Source organism: Calidris pugnax, unplaced genomic scaffold (genome assembly GCF_001431845.1).
Source record: "Calidris pugnax isolate Ruff unplaced genomic scaffold, ASM143184v1 scaffold38, whole genome shotgun sequence".
Taxonomy (NCBI): domain Eukaryota; kingdom Metazoa; phylum Chordata; class Aves; order Charadriiformes; family Scolopacidae; genus Calidris; species Calidris pugnax.
In genome coordinates this window covers 12840529-12859710 of record NW_015090995.1, presented here as the reverse complement: position 1 = coordinate 12859710, position 19182 = coordinate 12840529, and the positions used below count along the sequence as shown (strand labels likewise).

At 41.8% G+C, this 19182-nt stretch overlaps 1 protein-coding gene across 4 annotated transcripts in view; it reads left to right on the top strand.

Moving 5' to 3' along the window:
- The window catches only part of ATP7A (ATPase, Cu++ transporting, alpha polypeptide), a 29006-nt gene extending 18151 nt beyond the window's left edge, over window positions 1–10855 (top strand). For all 4 annotated transcript variants that reach the window (XM_014955252.1, XM_014955255.1, XM_014955253.1 and 1 more), the window contains exons 14-23: window positions 249–383; window positions 1238–1432; window positions 1685–1867; window positions 2147–2360; window positions 3022–3168; window positions 3609–3751; window positions 4722–4925; window positions 5531–5648; window positions 6012–6114; window positions 6953–10855. In XM_014955252.1, coding sequence (XP_014810738.1) covers window positions 249–383; window positions 1238–1432; window positions 1685–1867; window positions 2147–2360; window positions 3022–3168; window positions 3609–3751; window positions 4722–4925; window positions 5531–5648; window positions 6012–6114; window positions 6953–7229 — 1719 coding nt within the window. In that variant the 3' untranslated portion in view covers window positions 7230–10855. The remainder of the gene's footprint in view (window positions 1–248; window positions 384–1237; window positions 1433–1684; window positions 1868–2146; window positions 2361–3021; window positions 3169–3608; window positions 3752–4721; window positions 4926–5530; window positions 5649–6011; window positions 6115–6952) is intronic.
- Window positions 10856–19182: the final 8327 nt, after the last annotated feature.

Genomic DNA, 19182 nt, shown 5'->3' with positions numbered 1-19182 from the left:
ATCAGTTGAAGAGCAATTAAGATGGTTTAGATTTCAATTGCAGTTGCATAATGAAGTGTCTTGCTGAATAAGGACTTTGATATAGTCTACTGTTCCAAGTCTCATCGTCTTCTTAAGTAAATATGTAATTATAAAGTGTGGTATGCTAAGTGTGCTGCAAAGAGAAGCTGTGATTATATCTATGTCTGAAGGCATAAAAGGGAGTAAGCACAATGTTGCTGGAGCTGACGTGCCTTTCTCTGTCCTAGGCTCCTATCCAGCAATTTGCAGACAAACTTAGTGGCTACTTTGTTCCTTCTATTGTGGCTGTCTCTGTGGTTACACTTTTTGCCTGGATTATAATTGGATTTGTGGATTTTGAAATAGTAGAGAAATACTTTCTGGTAAGTAAGTCTTCTTAAACATCTCCGGAAATATTTAAAAAGTAGCCTACAAGTCTATTGGACTGCAGTGGTTCCCTTTCTGAATTACCCTTGCAGGCTGTTTCTGACTATAGATATTACATTAGCAGTAGTAGTATTTTATTTTTCATATTTAATTTTTTTACACTCTATCACTGCTATATTTATAGTTAAAGAGAATCTGCAGTAATTAATCACCTCCTGAAGTTAGTATTAAAAAAAAAGTTAATTAAAAAAAGTAAATGTTAAACATCAAAATGTCCCAGTTTCAATTCCTTCTCTGTGCGGAAAAGAAGTCCTTTGGGTCACAAGCTCCAGTTCTAGTTTTGTTAGCACAGCTCTGTGTAAATTCATCTTTGAAATCAGTGGAATTCATATTCATTACAGATGCCAGAGGTGGATCAGGATCCTAACTTGTACCTTAGGGTTGCTTAGCTCACAGGTTTCTTGGTTCATGACTATTTCTGATTAGAATTTATTAGTTTCCAGGAAAGCAATCTACATATTCTCTTCCTTTGTTATTGTATATATTGTTCACAGAGTATCTTTTATTACATTGCAACAGAAAGGAGTCGTTACACTGTGTGGTACTTTAGTTACGAAAACGTCCTACAAATAAAGCAGATCGCAGACATATGCAGTATAGAACAGAACTTGGGCATTAATTAGTCATTGATCTTAGCTTTTGTATAATTTGCCTGTGCTTTAGTTTTTAATACTTAAGCTTATCTATTTGCTGATATTATTTTTTTTTAACAACAAAGGCAAGGTGCAGTTGAATAGATTGTTTCTACTGTTCAACTTCTTCTATTACTAAAATAAACTTCTGTCCCCAGGGTTACAATAAGAGCATTTCTGCAGCCGAGGTGATAATCCGCTTTGCTTTCCAAGCCTCCATCACAGTCCTGTGCATTGCCTGTCCCTGCTCTCTGGGATTAGCCACCCCGACAGCTGTGATGGTCGGTACTGGGGTAGGAGCTCAGAACGGCATCCTGATCAAAGGAGGAGAGCCTCTGGAGATGGCACATAAGGTAAAAGATGTGGGTTATTGTGACACGAGCTTTAACGGCTGGTCTCGGAGGCATTTTGCCCATTGCTGCCTGAGCAGATGGTTATATCCACGTCTAGGCATTTTGCCCATTGCTGCCTGAGCAGATGGTTACATGCAGTCAGTGATGTGTGGTCAGTACACGGTAGTAAGTTTGGTTAAATTGGGTGGTTTTCTGAGGAAGCTATTCTTTAAAGTTTTGTTGGTTGAATGAAGTCTTCCTGTTTTGCTGCAGGTGAAGGTGGTTGTATTTGACAAGACAGGAACTATTACTCATGGGACTCCAGAAGTGACACAGGTGAAGTTTCTAGTGGAGGGTAACCAGCTACCACATCATAAAATGCTGGCCATAGTGGGGACCGCAGAGAGTAATAGCGAGCATCCTCTTGGAGTAGCAATAACAAAATACTGCAAGAAGGTAAGTTATTTATACAGGAAAGGAGTAGTTTGTGTCACAAAAGAACTCTCTTGTAGCACTTAATTGATGTATTTAGTTAGGAGAGCTGAAAATTGCAGAGCCACCTAAATCACTTAATGCCATACTAGCTGTGCTCAAACTTAATGTTTTGATGATTGGTTGAGTATTCCTCTGCTCTACTGGAGTTAGTTTGACTGCACTTTATTTTGTGGAGTTTGTAAATGTGGCATCCTTTTATACATTTCAAAATTTTCACAGTTTGCATCCTTTTTTCTTTAGGAACTGGACTCAGAAACCCTTGGGACGTGTACAGATTTTCAGGTGGTTCCAGGCTGCGGCATTAGTTGTAAAGTCACCAATATTGAAGCATTACTCTACAGGACAAATACAATGGTCGAAGAAAACAATATTAAAAATGTGACACTTGTGAAGATTGAGGAAAATGCAGATGAATCAGTGCAGCCTGCTTTGATTATTGATGCTGAACTGCCAAGTAAGCTAATTCCAGTTTATAGAATAAAATGGATAATTTTTGCTGTTGTATCTTTAGGATCCTTAAGAATGAGGTCACTCTTTTCTGCCCTGGAGAATTGGGCTTGCATGAAGGCACACCTGAAATAGCTGAAATAGTTTGTTTAATGCTCACACATCACTTGAGACGTTTTGATTAAATGCAGTTCAAAGTTACGTGTTGAATATAGGGCTGGAAAATCATATAGGAATTCTCTTTCAGCTCTCTCTCTTTTTACTTTGCTTCATCCCAAGTTATCATTTGCTAGCCAAAACTATGCATATTTGTACAGCTGACTGGTTTTCAATCAAGAACAGCTCATTGTTAGAACTTTCAACTATATTGAGCCGTTACATATAAATTAGAAGCACTGAGAAAGGGACTTGGTCCTTTGCTGTCTTTTGACCTGTGATTCTTGGTCCAGTGATGTGGTAACTACCCATTGCCAAAGATATGTTAGTGTCTGTCTTGTCAAGAACACGTGAAATGATTGGTGGGGCAGAAAATACTCAGAAAGACCTTCTTTTGTTTTGGATTCTCTGTAATGATGTTTCTGCGTATCTGGGAGAATCTGGATAGGAGTAGCTGCAGGGAACCTTCCTGGTTATCCGTATGATGGCAGGATTGTGTTTTCTTCCTTCAGCTACTCTGACTTCTCAGAAATACTCTGTTCTCATTGGTAACCGGGAGTGGATGAATAGAAATGGCCTCCTTGTTACAAATGAAGTTGATAAAGCCATGATGGAACATGAGCGGAGAGGTCGCACAGCAGTTCTAGCAGCTGTTGATGGTAAGTTCAGTGATAGCTCTTTTCTTTTACTCAGAGGTTGATTTGTCACTATTTAAACAGAAAGCAACAAGTAATAATGTCATAACAGCTAATACCTGAAGCAGAAGAATAGGATGAAAAGAGATCATTAACTAGTTTTATAACACTTTTATATGAGAAAGATGTCTTCCTGCCTTGTTTTAGTTGACAGGAGAGTTGGACGTAATGCAAAGACTTCAAAGACAGCAAAGGAAGGAAGGATATTGTTGTTGTTGGACATTCCATGCTTTGTATTGCCTTAAATGTTACTGCCCTGATACCTATCTCATTCTGCTTTTTACTGCTGATATTACTGATTCGGGAATTGGTCTTTCCGGGAAAAAAAAAAAAAAAGTTGTATTTTCTTCCTAAAGCAATGAAGACCTTTATTCCAAACACATTCTTTCTTTCTGTTCTTTTAGGAGTGCTTTGTGGCTTGATAGCTATTGCTGATACTGTGAAACCAGAAGCTGAGCTGGCAGTCCATACTTTGAAGAATATGGGATTAGAAGTTGTCCTAATGACTGGTGACAACAGCAAAACAGCAAGATCTATTGCCTCTCAGGTAAGCTGTTATATGGTGTTATGGTTTGAGGAACCCACAACAATGTATTGTTGTTTTGACAATTATTCTATCACCCAGTGACCCTTCTCCACCTGGGAAAGGGACTCAGGGAAAAGAAGGAAACATGAGGGTTGAAATATAAATAGATTTAATAGGATGAGATTAAATAATTAACAATAATACTAAAGAACCTGTATTGATCCCAGTGCCATATAAAACGTACAAGGATTACACTCAGCCCATTCCATCATTAGGGAGCTGTTTGCTCCCAGCAGGGGACAGCAAATGTCAGACACTGAGTGCTGTGGCTTTGGGAGGAAGGGAAGGGCTCAGGGGTCCAGCACTGGGCCAAGGAGTCCTCAGGATGGCAGCCATCAAGGGAGACAGAGAACTCCTCAGCAAACTTTCTAATTTATATTGGATGTGACGTTCATGGTATGAAATAATCGTGTTGGCCCGTCTGCACCAAGTGTCCAGGCCTCGCTCTTGCAAGGCTTGAAAACACTGGCACCTTGAATCCCACGTAGTCTGGCTGGCCATGAAGTAAATATTTTCACAAATGCAGACACTAGAGTCTTCTAAAAGTGCAGCTTTCCCAACCATTAGGAGATAAATTAGTCTTGTGTTGCCCAAACCAGGACATATGTGTGTTTGGGTTTGGAGCTTGCTACAACCCACATAGAAGAGGTGTGCTGTGTCATGTTGATATTGCTTGTGGCCAGCGTAGAACTGGTTTATTATGAAAAATGGTAATGTAAACAAAGTCTGAGTAAGGGGGGAATTAAAGAAGCCTTTTTGAATGGAAACAGCATCAACTTGGAATTCAGAGTATTTTCATATTAGCTGGGTTTGGTCTTTAGCTCATGAGTGATAACATGGATTTCAACCTTCCTAGTCCCATTATTAGAGGCAGAAGCTTTGATAGCTGGTAGAAAACCTGCAAGGCAGTTTTGTGCTTCTCTCTCTTTAGGTTGGCATCACCAAAGTGTTCGCAGAGGTTCTTCCCTCCCACAAAGTAGCCAAAGTGAAACAATTACAAGACGAAGGGAAACGGGTGGCCATGGTTGGAGATGGTATCAATGACTCCCCAGCTCTTGCCATGGCCAATGTGGGAATTGCTATTGGCACGGGTACTGATGTAGCCATTGAGGCAGCTGATGTGGTTCTTATTAAGGTAAGAAATAAGAGTGCTTCATTAAAATGATATGATAAGAGGGTTTAGAAGGCCCAGGATGTCTTGAGTGATTTGGAGCACTGCTGAGGTGTACAGCCTTCATAAGCCAGCAGAACTGGAGCAAAGAATTGTCTTTATGGGGTGATTTTTTTTAGTGTGGTGGTACTTATCCTATGAAGAAAACTTTCCCATTTTCTGGGTGCTACAGATTTTGGGGTAATGCAAGTTTGAGAGTGGGCAAAGGAGGAAAAAGTGACCTGACTTTAGCAAACATAAATTATATTCTGGTAACATACCACAGTACCTCCGAGGTTATAGTCACTTCTTACACATCAATGCCACCTTGACAGTAGCTGTGGTCAGTGTCCAGAGCTGTCCTGGGGGGTGCTCTATATATCCTTTGGATTACGATGACATCTGGAATAAGATTGGTGCCAATTGTATGGGCTCTAGGCAGACAAACCAGAGCAGCCCACAGCATACGTACTGCGTGTAGCTGTCACATCCAGTGTACAGTAGTTAGCTTTAACTGAGGGGTGTGATGATGCTACGTGTGTGCTTCTGTTCTTCTCTTTGACTTCTCCAATAAACGTGTTAACTTGCAGGATGACTTAATGGATGTGGTAGCGAGTATAGATTTATCAAGGAAAACTGTGAAAAGGATACGGATCAACTTTGTCTTTGCTCTAATTTATAATCTCATTGGAGTCCCCATAGCTGCAGGTATGTGGCTGTTTCCCTGCAGTAACGAGGTTGTGCTCAGTGAGCAGAGGATTGCAGTGATTTGCTGTTGTGTGTAACAATGTCCATTTTCTTTATTTCTGACTGTCTCTGTCTGGGAATGTTGCAGTGGTGTATTTGTCAGCTGTCCTGCTGCCCCATGATGGCTATTACGGATTTGCTAAGCACATGAAAATAACTTCTAAGATAAAAGGTTTCTTGAATGAGCCTGATTCTGTGAACAAGCACTAAACTAAAATTCTATTTATTAACATATTGAAATGCAATTTCACATGGACAGTCTAATTTTACTTGTATGTGTTAATGTGGTCCTGCTCTGATCTTGTTGCTATTTTCTTTTTCTAGGTGTCTTCCTGCCCATTGGTTTGGTTTTGCAGCCCTGGATGGGATCTGCAGCAATGGCCGCCTCCTCTGTTTCCGTTGTGCTTTCTTCTTTGCTGTTAAAGATGTGAGTATAAACAACTTTGTGGTTTGTAATTTAGGTTTGAAGCTGAGATCTTTTGCTTTGAGTGGCAGAAGGTAAGTGTGGGACTACATCAGATTTCAAAGGTTTTTGAAGAACGGTTCAGGCAGGTCTGTGTTCAGCAGCAGTTGCTTTTGTTCTTGCTCAAGGAATCAGTTGGTCCAAAGCGCTTCAGACAGTAGTGTTTAAAAAAAAAAAAAACAACCACCACGTCATTTTTGATGTGAAGAGAAATGTTCAAATCAGAAGTGGGTTCAGGATAGAAAATTTCTTTGTCTATTTGTGAGGAATCTTGTCAGGACGTGCTGGGCTGTAAACACCATGCTGACACTGAGGATCGTTGCAGTCAGTGACCTGTGTTTTGCTGCTGCACTTTTCGTTGTGTTCTCGTTCCTCGCCCCGCGGGCAGGAGCAGTGTGGCACTGCCGTGGGAATGGTACCTTTTGCTATTCAGCTCACACACGGTGGTTCAGAAGAAGGAGGGTAGAAGATTTGGTAGATGAATGGAGTGGTCTGCTCTCAGTCGGTACATCTTGCCAGTATGTTTTGGGGATGCTCGGCACCACCGAAGCAGTTAAACGAGGAGTGAGGCGGGTCAGCTCCTACCTGTTCTTCCACATCCTGGCCAAAAAGCACTGAATTAGTTTCTGGTTGCATAGTAGCTTTGTAAAATCTGAAACTTTCATCACCGTATCATTGATCAAATTATAAATGTCTCTGGCTTGTGCATGATCATAGCACATAGGCTAGTCTCTTTCCATATTTTAGTGTACTTTACTTCAACCCCAGATGCATTGTCATCTGTTGTTTTTTCCTTCCTTAGGTACCAGAAACCAAGTGCTGAGAAACTCGAGTTCCGGGCTCGTGGCCAAATGAGGCACAAGAGCCCATCGGAAATCAGTGTCCACATTGGAATTGATGACACTGGGACAGGCTCTCCTAAACTGAGCTTAATGGATCGAATCATCAATTACAGTAGAGCCTCTATAAATTCTCTGTTTTCAGACAAGCGTTCGGTGAACAGCATCGTTCTTAATGAACCAGATAAGCATTCACTTCTGGTGGGAGATTTTGGAGAAGATGATGACACAGCATTATGAAAGACTCGTCCCTCCCACCCCGGCCCAGTGAAAAAAACCAACCCTGAAGCAAAATGACAAAACAACCAAAACAGCTGTCTAGAAGTCTGTGCGTGTACTGATCATTTCTGGAGTTCTTTTCAGATGTATTTCTTCTTTAATGTAGAAAGTTAGTTTTTGCAGTGACTTTCCAGGGTTGTCTTTTTTTATTATTATTTTTTTATTTTTATTTTTTTTAAACTAGACTTACCAAAAAACTGGTGCAGGGGCTGTTAATGCTTGCAAACAGGGCTGTGATACCATTCCATGAAACTTGCAGTGTAGCATTCTTTTTGGCAAAATGTCAAAATATGATTAAGGAAACTAAGGAACCAGAAACCTATTTCCCAGCCTTAATAATAGGCTGCTTTGTGCATAGTCAAAGTTAGTACTGTGTTAAAAAAATCATAAATTACTGCATCTGCAAAACACTGAAGGTTCTGTGCAGACAGACGTGCCTTACTTCAAAACTTCCAGGACCCTCTTCTTGCTATGGCCTGTGCCTGCCTTCTACCAGAAACGGCTCCTCTCAAATGCCTTTTCTTCTTACAAACATCTGGTTCCAGCTCTTCACACTCCTGACTTCAAATCATCTCACCGTTCATCATCTGGATTCTTGTGAGGCAGGAATGGGAGCTTTTGGGTTTGCTTTGTTAACAGCATTACCCACGTTTAAGTCTCTCTGTCCATGCCCCGGTACACTCCTGCTACTGTGATTGTCTGCTTGAATGGGCTGGGAGGTTTGCACATTCCCAGCCTCTCCTGTGCCAAGAACTTCTGCGACATCTGAATAAGATATGAATGTGATGTGGTATCAGCCAAAATGTTTAGCTTTTAAGAAGGCAGCAATGTAGTTAGTGCTCACTACCAGTATTACTAACACTCCTTAAATGAACCAGAACAGTTTGGACTGGCGACACGTAGACTGCCTTTAAAATCTTTACAGTTCAGTCTCGCAGAATTAATTGTGTCAGATACTGCACTAACACCAGTTGCTTGTAAAGATAAGTTAACTGTCTGTGGGACTGACCAGGAATGGTCCAGAGTCCACTCCATAGATTGATCCAAACCTCCTTTTATTGGGATGTTCGGATCCAGGCTTTGGGAATTAAGGCAGTCTTCATTTGTTACTGAACTAAAATACCAAAATGAAGGTTTTGATCATTAAATCATGAATATTCTCAATGAGAAATAAAGGTGTTCATTGCCCAGTAGGTAGCTACCTGTTTGTTACTTAATAAACCTTGTTTTTTAAATACTCTGCTGAGACAGCTTTCTGAAGCAATTACTAGGTTCAGTTGAATTACAATATAAAACACAGTCCATGGTGTAAATGTGCAATTCCAGTTTGTGTTTGTAGAGGAGAAATACTCAGTCTGGAGTATGATAAAGAGATCTCCATAATGTTCTAGTTTTGAATATGAAGTCTGAAGTCAGTGTATAGATTGTGTATGTAAAAAGTCTTAAGTAAATAGCTTTTGCATTTTATCTGAGAACTACCAGAAAAATACCAATGTATGGAAACAGAAGAGTTGTGCTATGGAATATGTTGTTAGTAAATCAGTGTACTGGCTGTGTTGCAGTGAGGAGAACAACATCATTCGTTGCTGCCGCTAGTTTAAAAAACAAAATATTTATGTTGCAGGATTTACGTTCTTAATATCTCTACATCAATATAGATTATTTTTTTAGATTAGATTATGTGCTATATAGCTATATGTATATATTGTAGTGTTAAGAAAAGCTGAGGTATGTTTCTGCAAAGCCATTCCGTAAGATGTTGTTCTTGGTTTTCAGTGACAAAGCTGTTTCTGACAAAGCAGATAATTACCTAAAAACTGTTTGATCATATTGATGGGATTTTAGTGCTTCACAACCATGCAGACTGTTTCCAAAGATTTCAGTTTTCTTGTGTGTGTGTTCTCATTCTCGGTGGTGTTCTTGGCGAGATTCTGCAGATGAAGGGGAAGTATTTTACATATTATTATTTTTTTGTCTGGATTGTGCTGGCGGGTGGTCTTAATTGTGCTGTGAAGACACGAGGCAGATCCTAGCATGCTCCCAGGCGGGAGCTTCGCTACTGCAGGTGGTGGTTGGGGCATGTATGGCTGGAAAAGACAGACATCGTGCTCTTACTGCAGGAAATAGAGTAGTAATTTAGGCTTAAATTCCTGGCTGGCAGACAAAGCAGCATGAAGAATTTGTTAAATTCTTTCCAAACAGATTTCCAGAGCACTTGGCTTCGGCTTTTTGTTGTCCACATTCTAGGTAGGTTGAATGTTTACAGTGGAATGCTGGCTTGAGCACCAGCTTTTTCCCAATATAGATGTTTTTTCTAGGCTTTCCCATTTTCTGTGAAACCCAGCACTTGATCCAGTTACAGCAAAAGAAGGCTACTTTTGAAAAGTAGGATACTTTATGAGATACAGAGGTGATTATTGGGGAATAAGGAATAGCACTGGCTGAGAGTGGATGGCAGCTTCTGCGTGCAGTCAGAGGATCAGACTCTAGAGAGAGGAGGTAACTAAGCTGAAGACCAGTGTTAGCCCGAGAACGAATGGTATAAGGTGGCTGTGAGAAATGTAGGTTTCAATTCAGATGAACCTTTTAACTACAATGGCTGTTATGTTCTGGGACACCTTCTGTCAGAGCTGCTGCGGGTGGAAAGCAGATTGCAAGGCTTGTGTGAAGTGATGCCAGGAGAAGCAGTGCTCAGGACTTACTGACCCACAAAGTCCCTTTCAACCCACTTTTCCTCTTTAGAAAAATCTGTCTGGACTTGTCTTTTGAACTTGAATTTCATACACAGTGTGTTTGGGGAATGTATAAGCTGATCAAGAAATTCAGAGTCCAGATCTTCGAAAATAGGTTGTCTGTCCAACACCTGCCCCAAAGGTGTGCTGTTGACTTACAGAATGTTTATCATGTGATTAAAATACTCTATAAGGTGCTTTATGTTGAAGAACCAAAATATTTTTAAGTTTGAATGTGCAGTGCAAGTGAAATAATGTGGGAGCTAAACATTTTCCCAAGTGTAAATGTTTTAATATGTAAATATCTTACTCCTATTGGAGACAGTTTGGATTCAGGAATTTAAAGTATCACTTGGAAACACACAGTTACAAATGAAATTATATATTACTAGTTTGTCTATTTTATTGTTTTCTGTAACTAGTATTTATAAAAGCTGTGCTCTATTTAAAAAAACAAAGTACATACGCTCAAGGCTTTAAAAATTGCTCTTTGAATCTTACCAATAAACTTTTAGAAGAGTAGACACTTGAAATTTTATATAAAAAAGAATGTGAAACTGAAGAAACAATGGAAGCGAGCAAGCATTTTTATTTATTAAAAACTATGTTTATTTTTTGCTTAAAACAGAACTTCCAACAAAATGTTTTAAACTTGAGATTTTTTTATTAGAGTTTTGGTATGAAGAACAGAGAAATGAACGCTGTTGTGGAATGTTAATTCAGTGCTGTTACATTTCTTTACATCTAGAAATGTGTAGTCTCACTTCCTATTCTTTTAAGACTGTGCCTCCATCATTGTAATGACAATTATAGGCTATATAATAAAATGTAACATCCAAAGACTGGTTTAAATGACGTTCCATGATGTCCTTTAAATATTCCTTTTGCTGACTTAACAGACATTTATTGCCAGCTGTGCAAAATCTCCCCCCATTCCTTCCCCAGCACTGTTCAATTAAAAGGCTGAAGTCAGCCCCTCGGGGAGGGACAATGTGGGGTGGCCCAGCAGGAGCCCCAGATGGGCACGTACAGGGCAGGGGTTCTGAAAGCAGCTTTGGGCCTCACATGCACTTCATCTTCCCCGGGTAAGAGCTCCGAGTGAAATGGGGAAGGTGGAGCACTGTGGCTTTTTGCTTTTCAGCAAAAGGCAGAGGGTCAGGGTTTCTTACGTGTTTCCAGCTCCGCTAAACTGGGTGGCCCTGAGGAAGACACTCGGCCTACATGAAACTGTAGGGCTGCTGGCAAGTGGTGGTGTGAGGGTTGGGAAACTCTGAAATAATCCTCACGTGAAGAGCATCGCTGTGTTACAGAATGGTGGAGCAAGCTGAGGCTGGAAGAGACTGCTGGAGGTCATGTAGTCGAAACCTGACAAAGCAGGTGAGCTGCAGGACTGACACTTTTAATACCTCTGCAGCCTCTCCGGGGACTCTGCCCCAGTGGTCAGTCGCCCTCACAGTAAAACAGTGTTTTCTTACATTAGGATGACATTTCCTGTGTTTCAATTTGTGCCTATTGCCTCTTGTTCTTTCACGGGGCGTTGCTGAGGTGAGAAGTGTGGCTGAAGTGCAGTGGTTTATTAGAGTTTTGATATGAAGAACAGAGAAATGAATGCTGTTGCCACTCCGTGTCCCAAAATAAAGCACCAAGCGTTGAGTGGGGAGAATTCCACGTGAGTGTTCCTGTGTCATTCTCCTGGAGATGACCAGGCCAGGCCCCAGTAATCATTTGGGTCAAAATCTGGCTCAAATCTCCTGCCAAAGCCTAGATGCTATCCTGGGCAGCGTTTGAAGCAATGAGGAGCAGTAACAGGAGGAGATTCCCTTCTTAGCTCCCCAGCTGAGCTTGTTAGAAGAGGTCCTGGCAGCCTGACTGGTCCCCAGGCTGTGGTCTCTGATGGCCAGGGTGTCTCCAGGGGCTTTCTTCCTTCAGTTTGTTACGATAGGTAAAAGGTGTGAAACCACAACAGGGTGTATATTTTTGAGTTTTCTAGAAGCATCTCTCAAGCATTTTAAGTAAACGATGACTGAATACTCCAGTATGCCTTTGAGCTGGTTTTCTTGTGTTTGTTTATTTATTGAAATAAAAATAACCCCTGCTCTATCCAAAACACTTCTTGTTCCCTGTGTTTGCCAGGCTCCTCTCCTGGCAAACTCCTCTCCTCTATGCCTTATACCTGTACCCAGGTAGATGGGCCACGCTGGCTTCCGGAGTCTCATGGTGCCATTTTCATTGTATTGCCAGAAGAACACTTCCTTTCTTTATTTTTCTGGATTGCTCAGGCTGGGGTCTTGCGAAGATTTGCTCCCTCTCTTGGGGCCTGAGCTCATCTCTGTCTGGGGCTGAGTTGGTCTCACTTGGAGATGGTGCAGGGATTTTTAGTGTGATGATGCATGATGAAGACCTCCCCTGGTGCTGTCTCCTTCCCTGGCTGAGGTGACTCTCTGCTTGGCAGATCCTGCTGCTCTAGGGGAGAGGCTGGGAGAGCGTCCCTGAGACTGCGCTGCCCGGGAGTGTGAACAAGGAGGTGAGTGTCTGAGGCCAGCCCTGAATGAGCGAAGCGTGGGAGATCCCACAGGCTATACAGACATGCTTAGTGACCACTAATTTTAGGCAGATTGAGTTTTGTTTTCACTTTCCAAGATGAAGAATTTTGCTTTCAATCAAAACACACCCATGTAATTTCACCATCTTGGACTGACTCTCACTGGCCTAATGTGCCCCAACAGGTGTGGAGACCTGCAGCTTTTAGCACTCGCGGTTTTGAAAATACAGGCTTGTTGCACAGAAATAGTAACCAAAACATTTAGGTTTGTTTAATTTAGGCCTTTAGTTATTTTGGATTAAGAGTGTGTGTGAGCCTTCTTGTTTCAAACTGAAGACTATTTTTTGCTATGACTGAATTTAAAAAGAAAATAAAATAAAAAATCACTAATCACTAGAGCTTTTTTTTTAAATATATATATCCAGCTAGAGTTTTGCAGCAGACTGTTCAGTGAAGTGGATCCAAAGCACGTTAGTCTGCAGCCTCAGGCTTCTGACAGTGTGCACAGTATGGATCCATACTTGCCGTGTAACTCGTGTAAGGAAAGTTTGACTAAAGCCACAGAGTCTCCCAAGGTACAAAACGCGTCTTAGCCTCGGTTAGAATAAGAATGAACGACTGTTTTCTAATAGCTTTTGTTTTTCAGCAGCTTTATAGTCACAAGCTAAAATGGAATAAAATAGGCTAAGTGAAAGTGTACTTTGAGATCTGGAAAATCATTATATTTTGAATCTTACAGAAAACAGCTAATTTTCATGGGTCAATCCAAACTGGTCATCCAAGCTGCAGAGTCACAGTAAGGTATCATGCATCAGCAAACCAGGCCTTTATACCTACTGCAGGGAACACAGCTGTATATCCAAATTGCCTGATGTCACTGGTGGTGCTAAGCATCTTCCATAATTGAAAGTCTTTTGTCTAACCCAAAATAGCATTTCTGGCATCTTGGCATGAGAAATACCCAAGCCAAGTAGGTACCCTGACGTGAAACTGCACAACCTCTCTGAACAGAAACCTCACCAGATTAACACATCTAGATTTTAAGATTATCTCAACTGAAGGTTCCATAGTTTCAGGTAAAACCACTGATTAATCTGGAGGACTCTAATCTGGATTCACTGAAATATTTATAGCAACCTGTATTTGAAAACAAAAACCAAAACCAACCAAAAAAAAAAAAAAAACCTATAACCAAGCAAATAAAAAGCTCATTAAGTATCCAGGAATTCCCAAACTCTGTGTCAAATACTCCTGGGACAAGATGCAATACAAAAATCTCTGCACTCATCTGGCCAATATACATCATCTGCGACTGAAGTGCACTGTACGTGTACGTGCTCAGATGCAAGTAAAAAAAGACAGTGTGCATAGAGTAGGATTCTTTACCATTTTCAGTTTAACCCCCCATCCAATTTTATACTTGGGCAGACCCAAATCCCTGCATTCCCTGCTAATGTCAGAAATGAGATTGTATACAATTGCATACAATTTTTGCAGGTGATAGGAGCAGCCAAGAGACGTACACATTTATTCTCTGGCTACAGCGGCGCTACAAGCTTAGAATTTTGCCCATGCTTCAGGCAGTCTTTTTCACAGTGCCAGACTGGCTGCTCAAACTTCATATCCCAATAGATGATTAAAAGGAAGAACTGGGAAGGATTACAAAAACCACACAAAGCTGGAGCTGGTGAGAACATATGGGTTTTGTGTTCACGTAGACTTTGATCTTCAGAGCAACAGTAAGTTTGTGGCTATAAATCTTAAATTTTTTGCCTAATTTGTTATTAAATTCCAATGCTCCTACCTGATAATGCTCAGGGTGCAGAGAGTGCTTTATAATCAGACATGGAGGCAGAGGCCTTGCCTTGCCCTGAAGGGCAGAGAAGTTTGCCAGAAGGTAACTCCACCTTTTATTTAGGATAAAAAGGCGAAACTTAACCTTGTGCATGCACACTGTAACAAATCCTTTTTAATGTCTCTACCTCTCAATCTTTGCTAATTCCAGAGCCACAGCTGGCTGATAGTTCAAAGAGTACATAAACAAATGCTCCCTGCTGTAAAATGCTCAAGTTCAAAGTAGGCACGGTCACCTACGGAGGTGAACTCACTAGACATCCGTGGCAAATGCACAATAGCCTGAAAATAATGACATCTCCTGAATCAGTGCTTCCTCCTGTCTCCTCTCTTTTACTTGGTGCTGGCAGAGCTTTTCAGTGGGGTGTCACCTCTGCAGCCTGCCTAGCCCAGAGCACCCAAACTTTGGTTTGTGCTGTTAAGGAACTGCCCTCATTAAGGAGGCATGAGAGAAATTGATGAGGAAAAAGACAAGATCTGCTTATTCCTCCAGTGCTCAGTGGTTTGGGAACCAAGCAAATTACAAATTAACAAAGCAGACTTGTAAGTTCCAAAGTTTAAAATAAGGACATTAAAGAAATACATTTAAATACGATAAAGTGGAAAGCTTATGAGGCGATAAGGTAACTAGAAATACAGAAAGAATACAGAAAGAACACAGAAAGAGCACCTGGCAGGGTTTTGGGGAAGAATTTTCTTGCTGAGAAGCAGAAAAAAACCCTTCCTTGGACCTTGCAGGAACCATGAAACCACAGAGAAATATTGGTAGCGCGTTAACATTTCCCAGTCAGTTCTCAGCCACTTTCCCCTAGAGGGCCCTGTTTATTAAAAACTGCAGAAACAGCATCCACTTCGTGCCCCAAACCACGCTCACCTCTGGTTTAGTCTGTTCACTGAATACACAGTTCAATGGCAAATCTATCAGGAAGGCTTAACTGGGGATTTATTTTTTTATTAGTTGGTGATTATTGGTAGACTAATTTGTTACCCATTTTTTAAGTATTAGAAATCTAAAGCAAAAGATAGGAGCCAATTGCATTAAATATAGATAAATGTGGAGTTAAGAGTGATAAGGGGACAGGCTCATTATTAAGACTATTTCTCAGCCTCCCTCCTGAACTTTCGTCTCTCTCTCTCAAGAATGCTCTCTTATCTTTCCTAAAAGATATGCGTGCTTGAATATTGCACTGCTGCACGGAGAAAAAACTTAGAACTTGTGATGAAGCCTGTTTGTAAGTAGAAGCTTAAAATGCAGAGGGTGGTTATAAAAGCAGGGAGTTTCTGAAGACTGGGTCATACGACCCAGATGAAGATGCAGATTATTTGTCTCCAAACCACAACCCTTCAGTTTGATTCATATAAATATGCAGGCCAGTGCACCAAAGCCTGTGATCTGTCTCAACTTGCCACAATCCCATTCCTTTTGGCGAAACAAAGCAGGCAGGATCGTGCAGGTGATGGCTATATCACTCTAAAGTACAGCTTCTGTTTTTTATTCCTAGAAATTACTTCCTAGGATGGTCACAGGTTTTAATGCCAGATCCTGGTTTTTTTTTTATTAGCAGCCCTTTGCCCTCCTGGCTTTGTTGTACTGGTTAATTTAAAAGTACAGGTTTTGAACTGTTCGCATGGGCTTTTTTTCTGTCAATATTTGCAGTATATTCTAAATATTTCACAACAGGAGGGAAGGACAGAGAGGTGACTCAAACATGGTAATGAGCTTTGAGTCTCGAACACGTGTCTGTAATACTTCCCTTTTCTTTATAACTTCTTTATAATGCACAAATTCTGGTGTCCTGGCCATATCCCCTCTGCAATTATGTTCTGCACTGCAAGTTCTCATGTGACTTTCTCCCTATTCTCCTACCTCATCTTCTTCACCAAAAAATGGAGAAAAAGCAAGCAAGCATAAAACCAGAGTACACCTTACGAACTATGGCTGCAGTTCTGCCCAAAACAATAGGTTCTTGTAACTCTGCTAAGCTTTTCATTTCAGATGACTAGACTTCTTATACAATACTCTACTAGCCTATTATATTATATAGTTGTAGTGGAGTTAGTCCTACTGAGTATTCTTGGTTGTTATAACTTACTTATTTTCATTTATGACTTGTTCAGCCCTTTATTCCTGAATGCCCTCTTCTAACTGGGGATTAGCAAGTGTCCCACTGTCCCCTCTCCTCAGGCAGCTTGGTATCTTACATTACTGTGGCTGCTCAAGTTACTCTGTTCATGCCACACACCGTGACATTTCTCCTCCAGAGTTTTTTACCCCTATGAGGTGGCACACAAGCTTTTTAAAATAAAGCCTTGTGCTAATGAATGAATCCATTTACTGGGGAAAGTAATAGGTGATGCAAGGATGCGGTTGAGGACTGCAGCTGAAAAGAGCCTCCCTGTCTGAGTCAGCCTCAAGGAATCTAACCGTTGCCTTTGAAGAAAGCAGCATAGCACAAAGTGAAATGGGGAGAAGGAAACATATTAATTTCAGAACAGTAAAGTAGTTACAGCTCCCGTGGATCTGGAGTACCCCTTCCTTCCCCAGAGTTCTTTAATGTGAGCGTTTGTTCACCTGCTGTTGTTTGTGCTTCAGGCTCTAAGAGTAAAAGCAGCTCTTAGCAGCCTTGTGTGTGCACAGGCAATCCCTGCTCCTGAGAGAGCTTTTTTGCTGAACTAACCCTGGAACAGGATCCAAAAATAGATCCCAGACTCTGGGAAGGCTGGATTCGGGACCAGTTTAGGATTTGACTCCTGGGGCTTGGGGGAAGTTGTATCAGCATCAATACTCCCACATGTTCCTGGCCACAGGTGATATTGCAAGGGCTGTCCAGGTCCTCTGGTTTACAGGGGCCCTGCTGGCTATTGCAAGTTCAGGGCTGGTCTGCTAATTTGCAGGAGGGGCCCTTGTATACACTCCAGATTTACTCTACAGTCAATATTGAGATCATTTTGGATCTAATTTAATTGGATTTATATCTATAGATGATAAACTCGGGAGACACGCACTGATATGCTAAGGTGATGCTTGCCTGGTCTTCTTCATCCTAATAGGTGACCACCTAATAGGTGATTTTACATCACCTGTTGGTTTGTTCCCACTTGCGTCATTTCAGCTCTTATTGCTGTTGGGATTGCCATAAAACTTGGGTAAACTGATGTCTCTAACCTGTCTTGGAGGCCCATCCAGGCTTTTCCGAGCCTTCTGACGAGTCTTGAGGTAGGAAGCTCCTGCTCTTCTGCCCCAGAGCCCACGCAGGCTGGATGTTTTCATCTATTTGTGTGCAACGCATTAGTTTGGCTCTCTACGTGCCTTTGTACTTTGGTTCTTCAAAGCGCATGCTTGTTTTCTTCTGTTTTGCCTGCGCTTTTTTGACTGTTGTAGGCTATTCCTCTAAGTTTGGCTTTCCTGTCAGAAAAAAAAAGATTTTGTCAGGCACTCAGCTTGCCATCACCATTTTCTCAGCACTGTCTGCATATTTAGTGAGTGTGGCAAAAAAAATAAACCTACCAGCAAACAGAAAAGCCTAGCTGTCCTACAGGTAAAAGTCAAAAGACCATGAGCTCCTTTTCTATACAACATACAGTCTGCTGCATTGCATTATAGACTATGCATATGTATGCATACATTGGGCTAGGTGATTTTTTTACAAGCTGTACTTCTGAAAAAGTGTATCCCTTTAAACAGTTGGTTTTTTTCCCCAGTTGTCTTGAAAAAGATGCCTCTATCTAGGTCATTTAAATATATCCTGGGTGTTGTCTTTTAGTTTAGATGGCAGACACATGTATCAGGTCCACAGGCATCTGTCTTTGAGGGATCCCCATAGACTGACAGACATCCAACATTTATGGATAATTTACCCTCAGATAAGACCCAGAGCTATTAATTTGGATCACAAAACCATCGAATCATTTTGGGTGGAAGGGACCTTTAAGATCACCGAGTCCAACCATTAACCTAAGACCCCCAAAACCACCACTAAACCATGTCCCTCAGCACCATGTCTACCCGTCTTTTAAATACCCCCAGGGATGGTGACTCAACCATTTCCCTGGGCAGCCTGTGGCCTGACAACCCTCTTGGTGAAGCAATTTTTCCTAATACCCAATCTAAACCTCCCCAGGCACAACTTGAGGCCATTTCCTCTTTTCCTATTGTCTGTTACTGGGAAGAAGAGACCAACCCTCACCTGGCTCCAGCCTCCCTTCAGGTGGTTGTAGAGAGCGAGAAGGTCTCCCCTCAAACCCCTTTTCTCCAGGCTGAACACCCCCAGCTCCCTCAGCCTCTCCTCACAGGACACCTGGTCCAGATCCCTCACCAGCTTCCTTGTCCTTCTCTGGACATGCTTGTCTAGAAATTGGAAACAAAAGAGGATTGAGTGAAATCAGATCAAGTACTTATGGAGGAAACAAAACAAATAGCTGAATATTTCCAAAAGCTGGAAGAAGAGTATTGCTGTGGGACTGGGCAGGTTTCCATTACCTGCAGGAACTGCTGTGCTGTGTTTTCCAGAAAGACCATTGTGTATAACGCGCTTGCAGATTTATGTTTAATTCTACAGTCAAATACATTTTTAAATTGGTTCCGGATCGGAGGCTGCCCTGGGCCCGGCAGCACGGTGAGGGCCTCTTCCCGCCCCCAGCGCCTCTGAGGCGGCGGGCGGCTCCGTGCGGGACGTGACCGGGCCTCGGCGGGGGCGGGCAGGCCGCCGACGGGCAGGTTACTCGACCAATAGCAATGCGCGGCGGGCGGCGCGGCCCAATCGTTGAAGGGCAGGGGCGGGGCGGA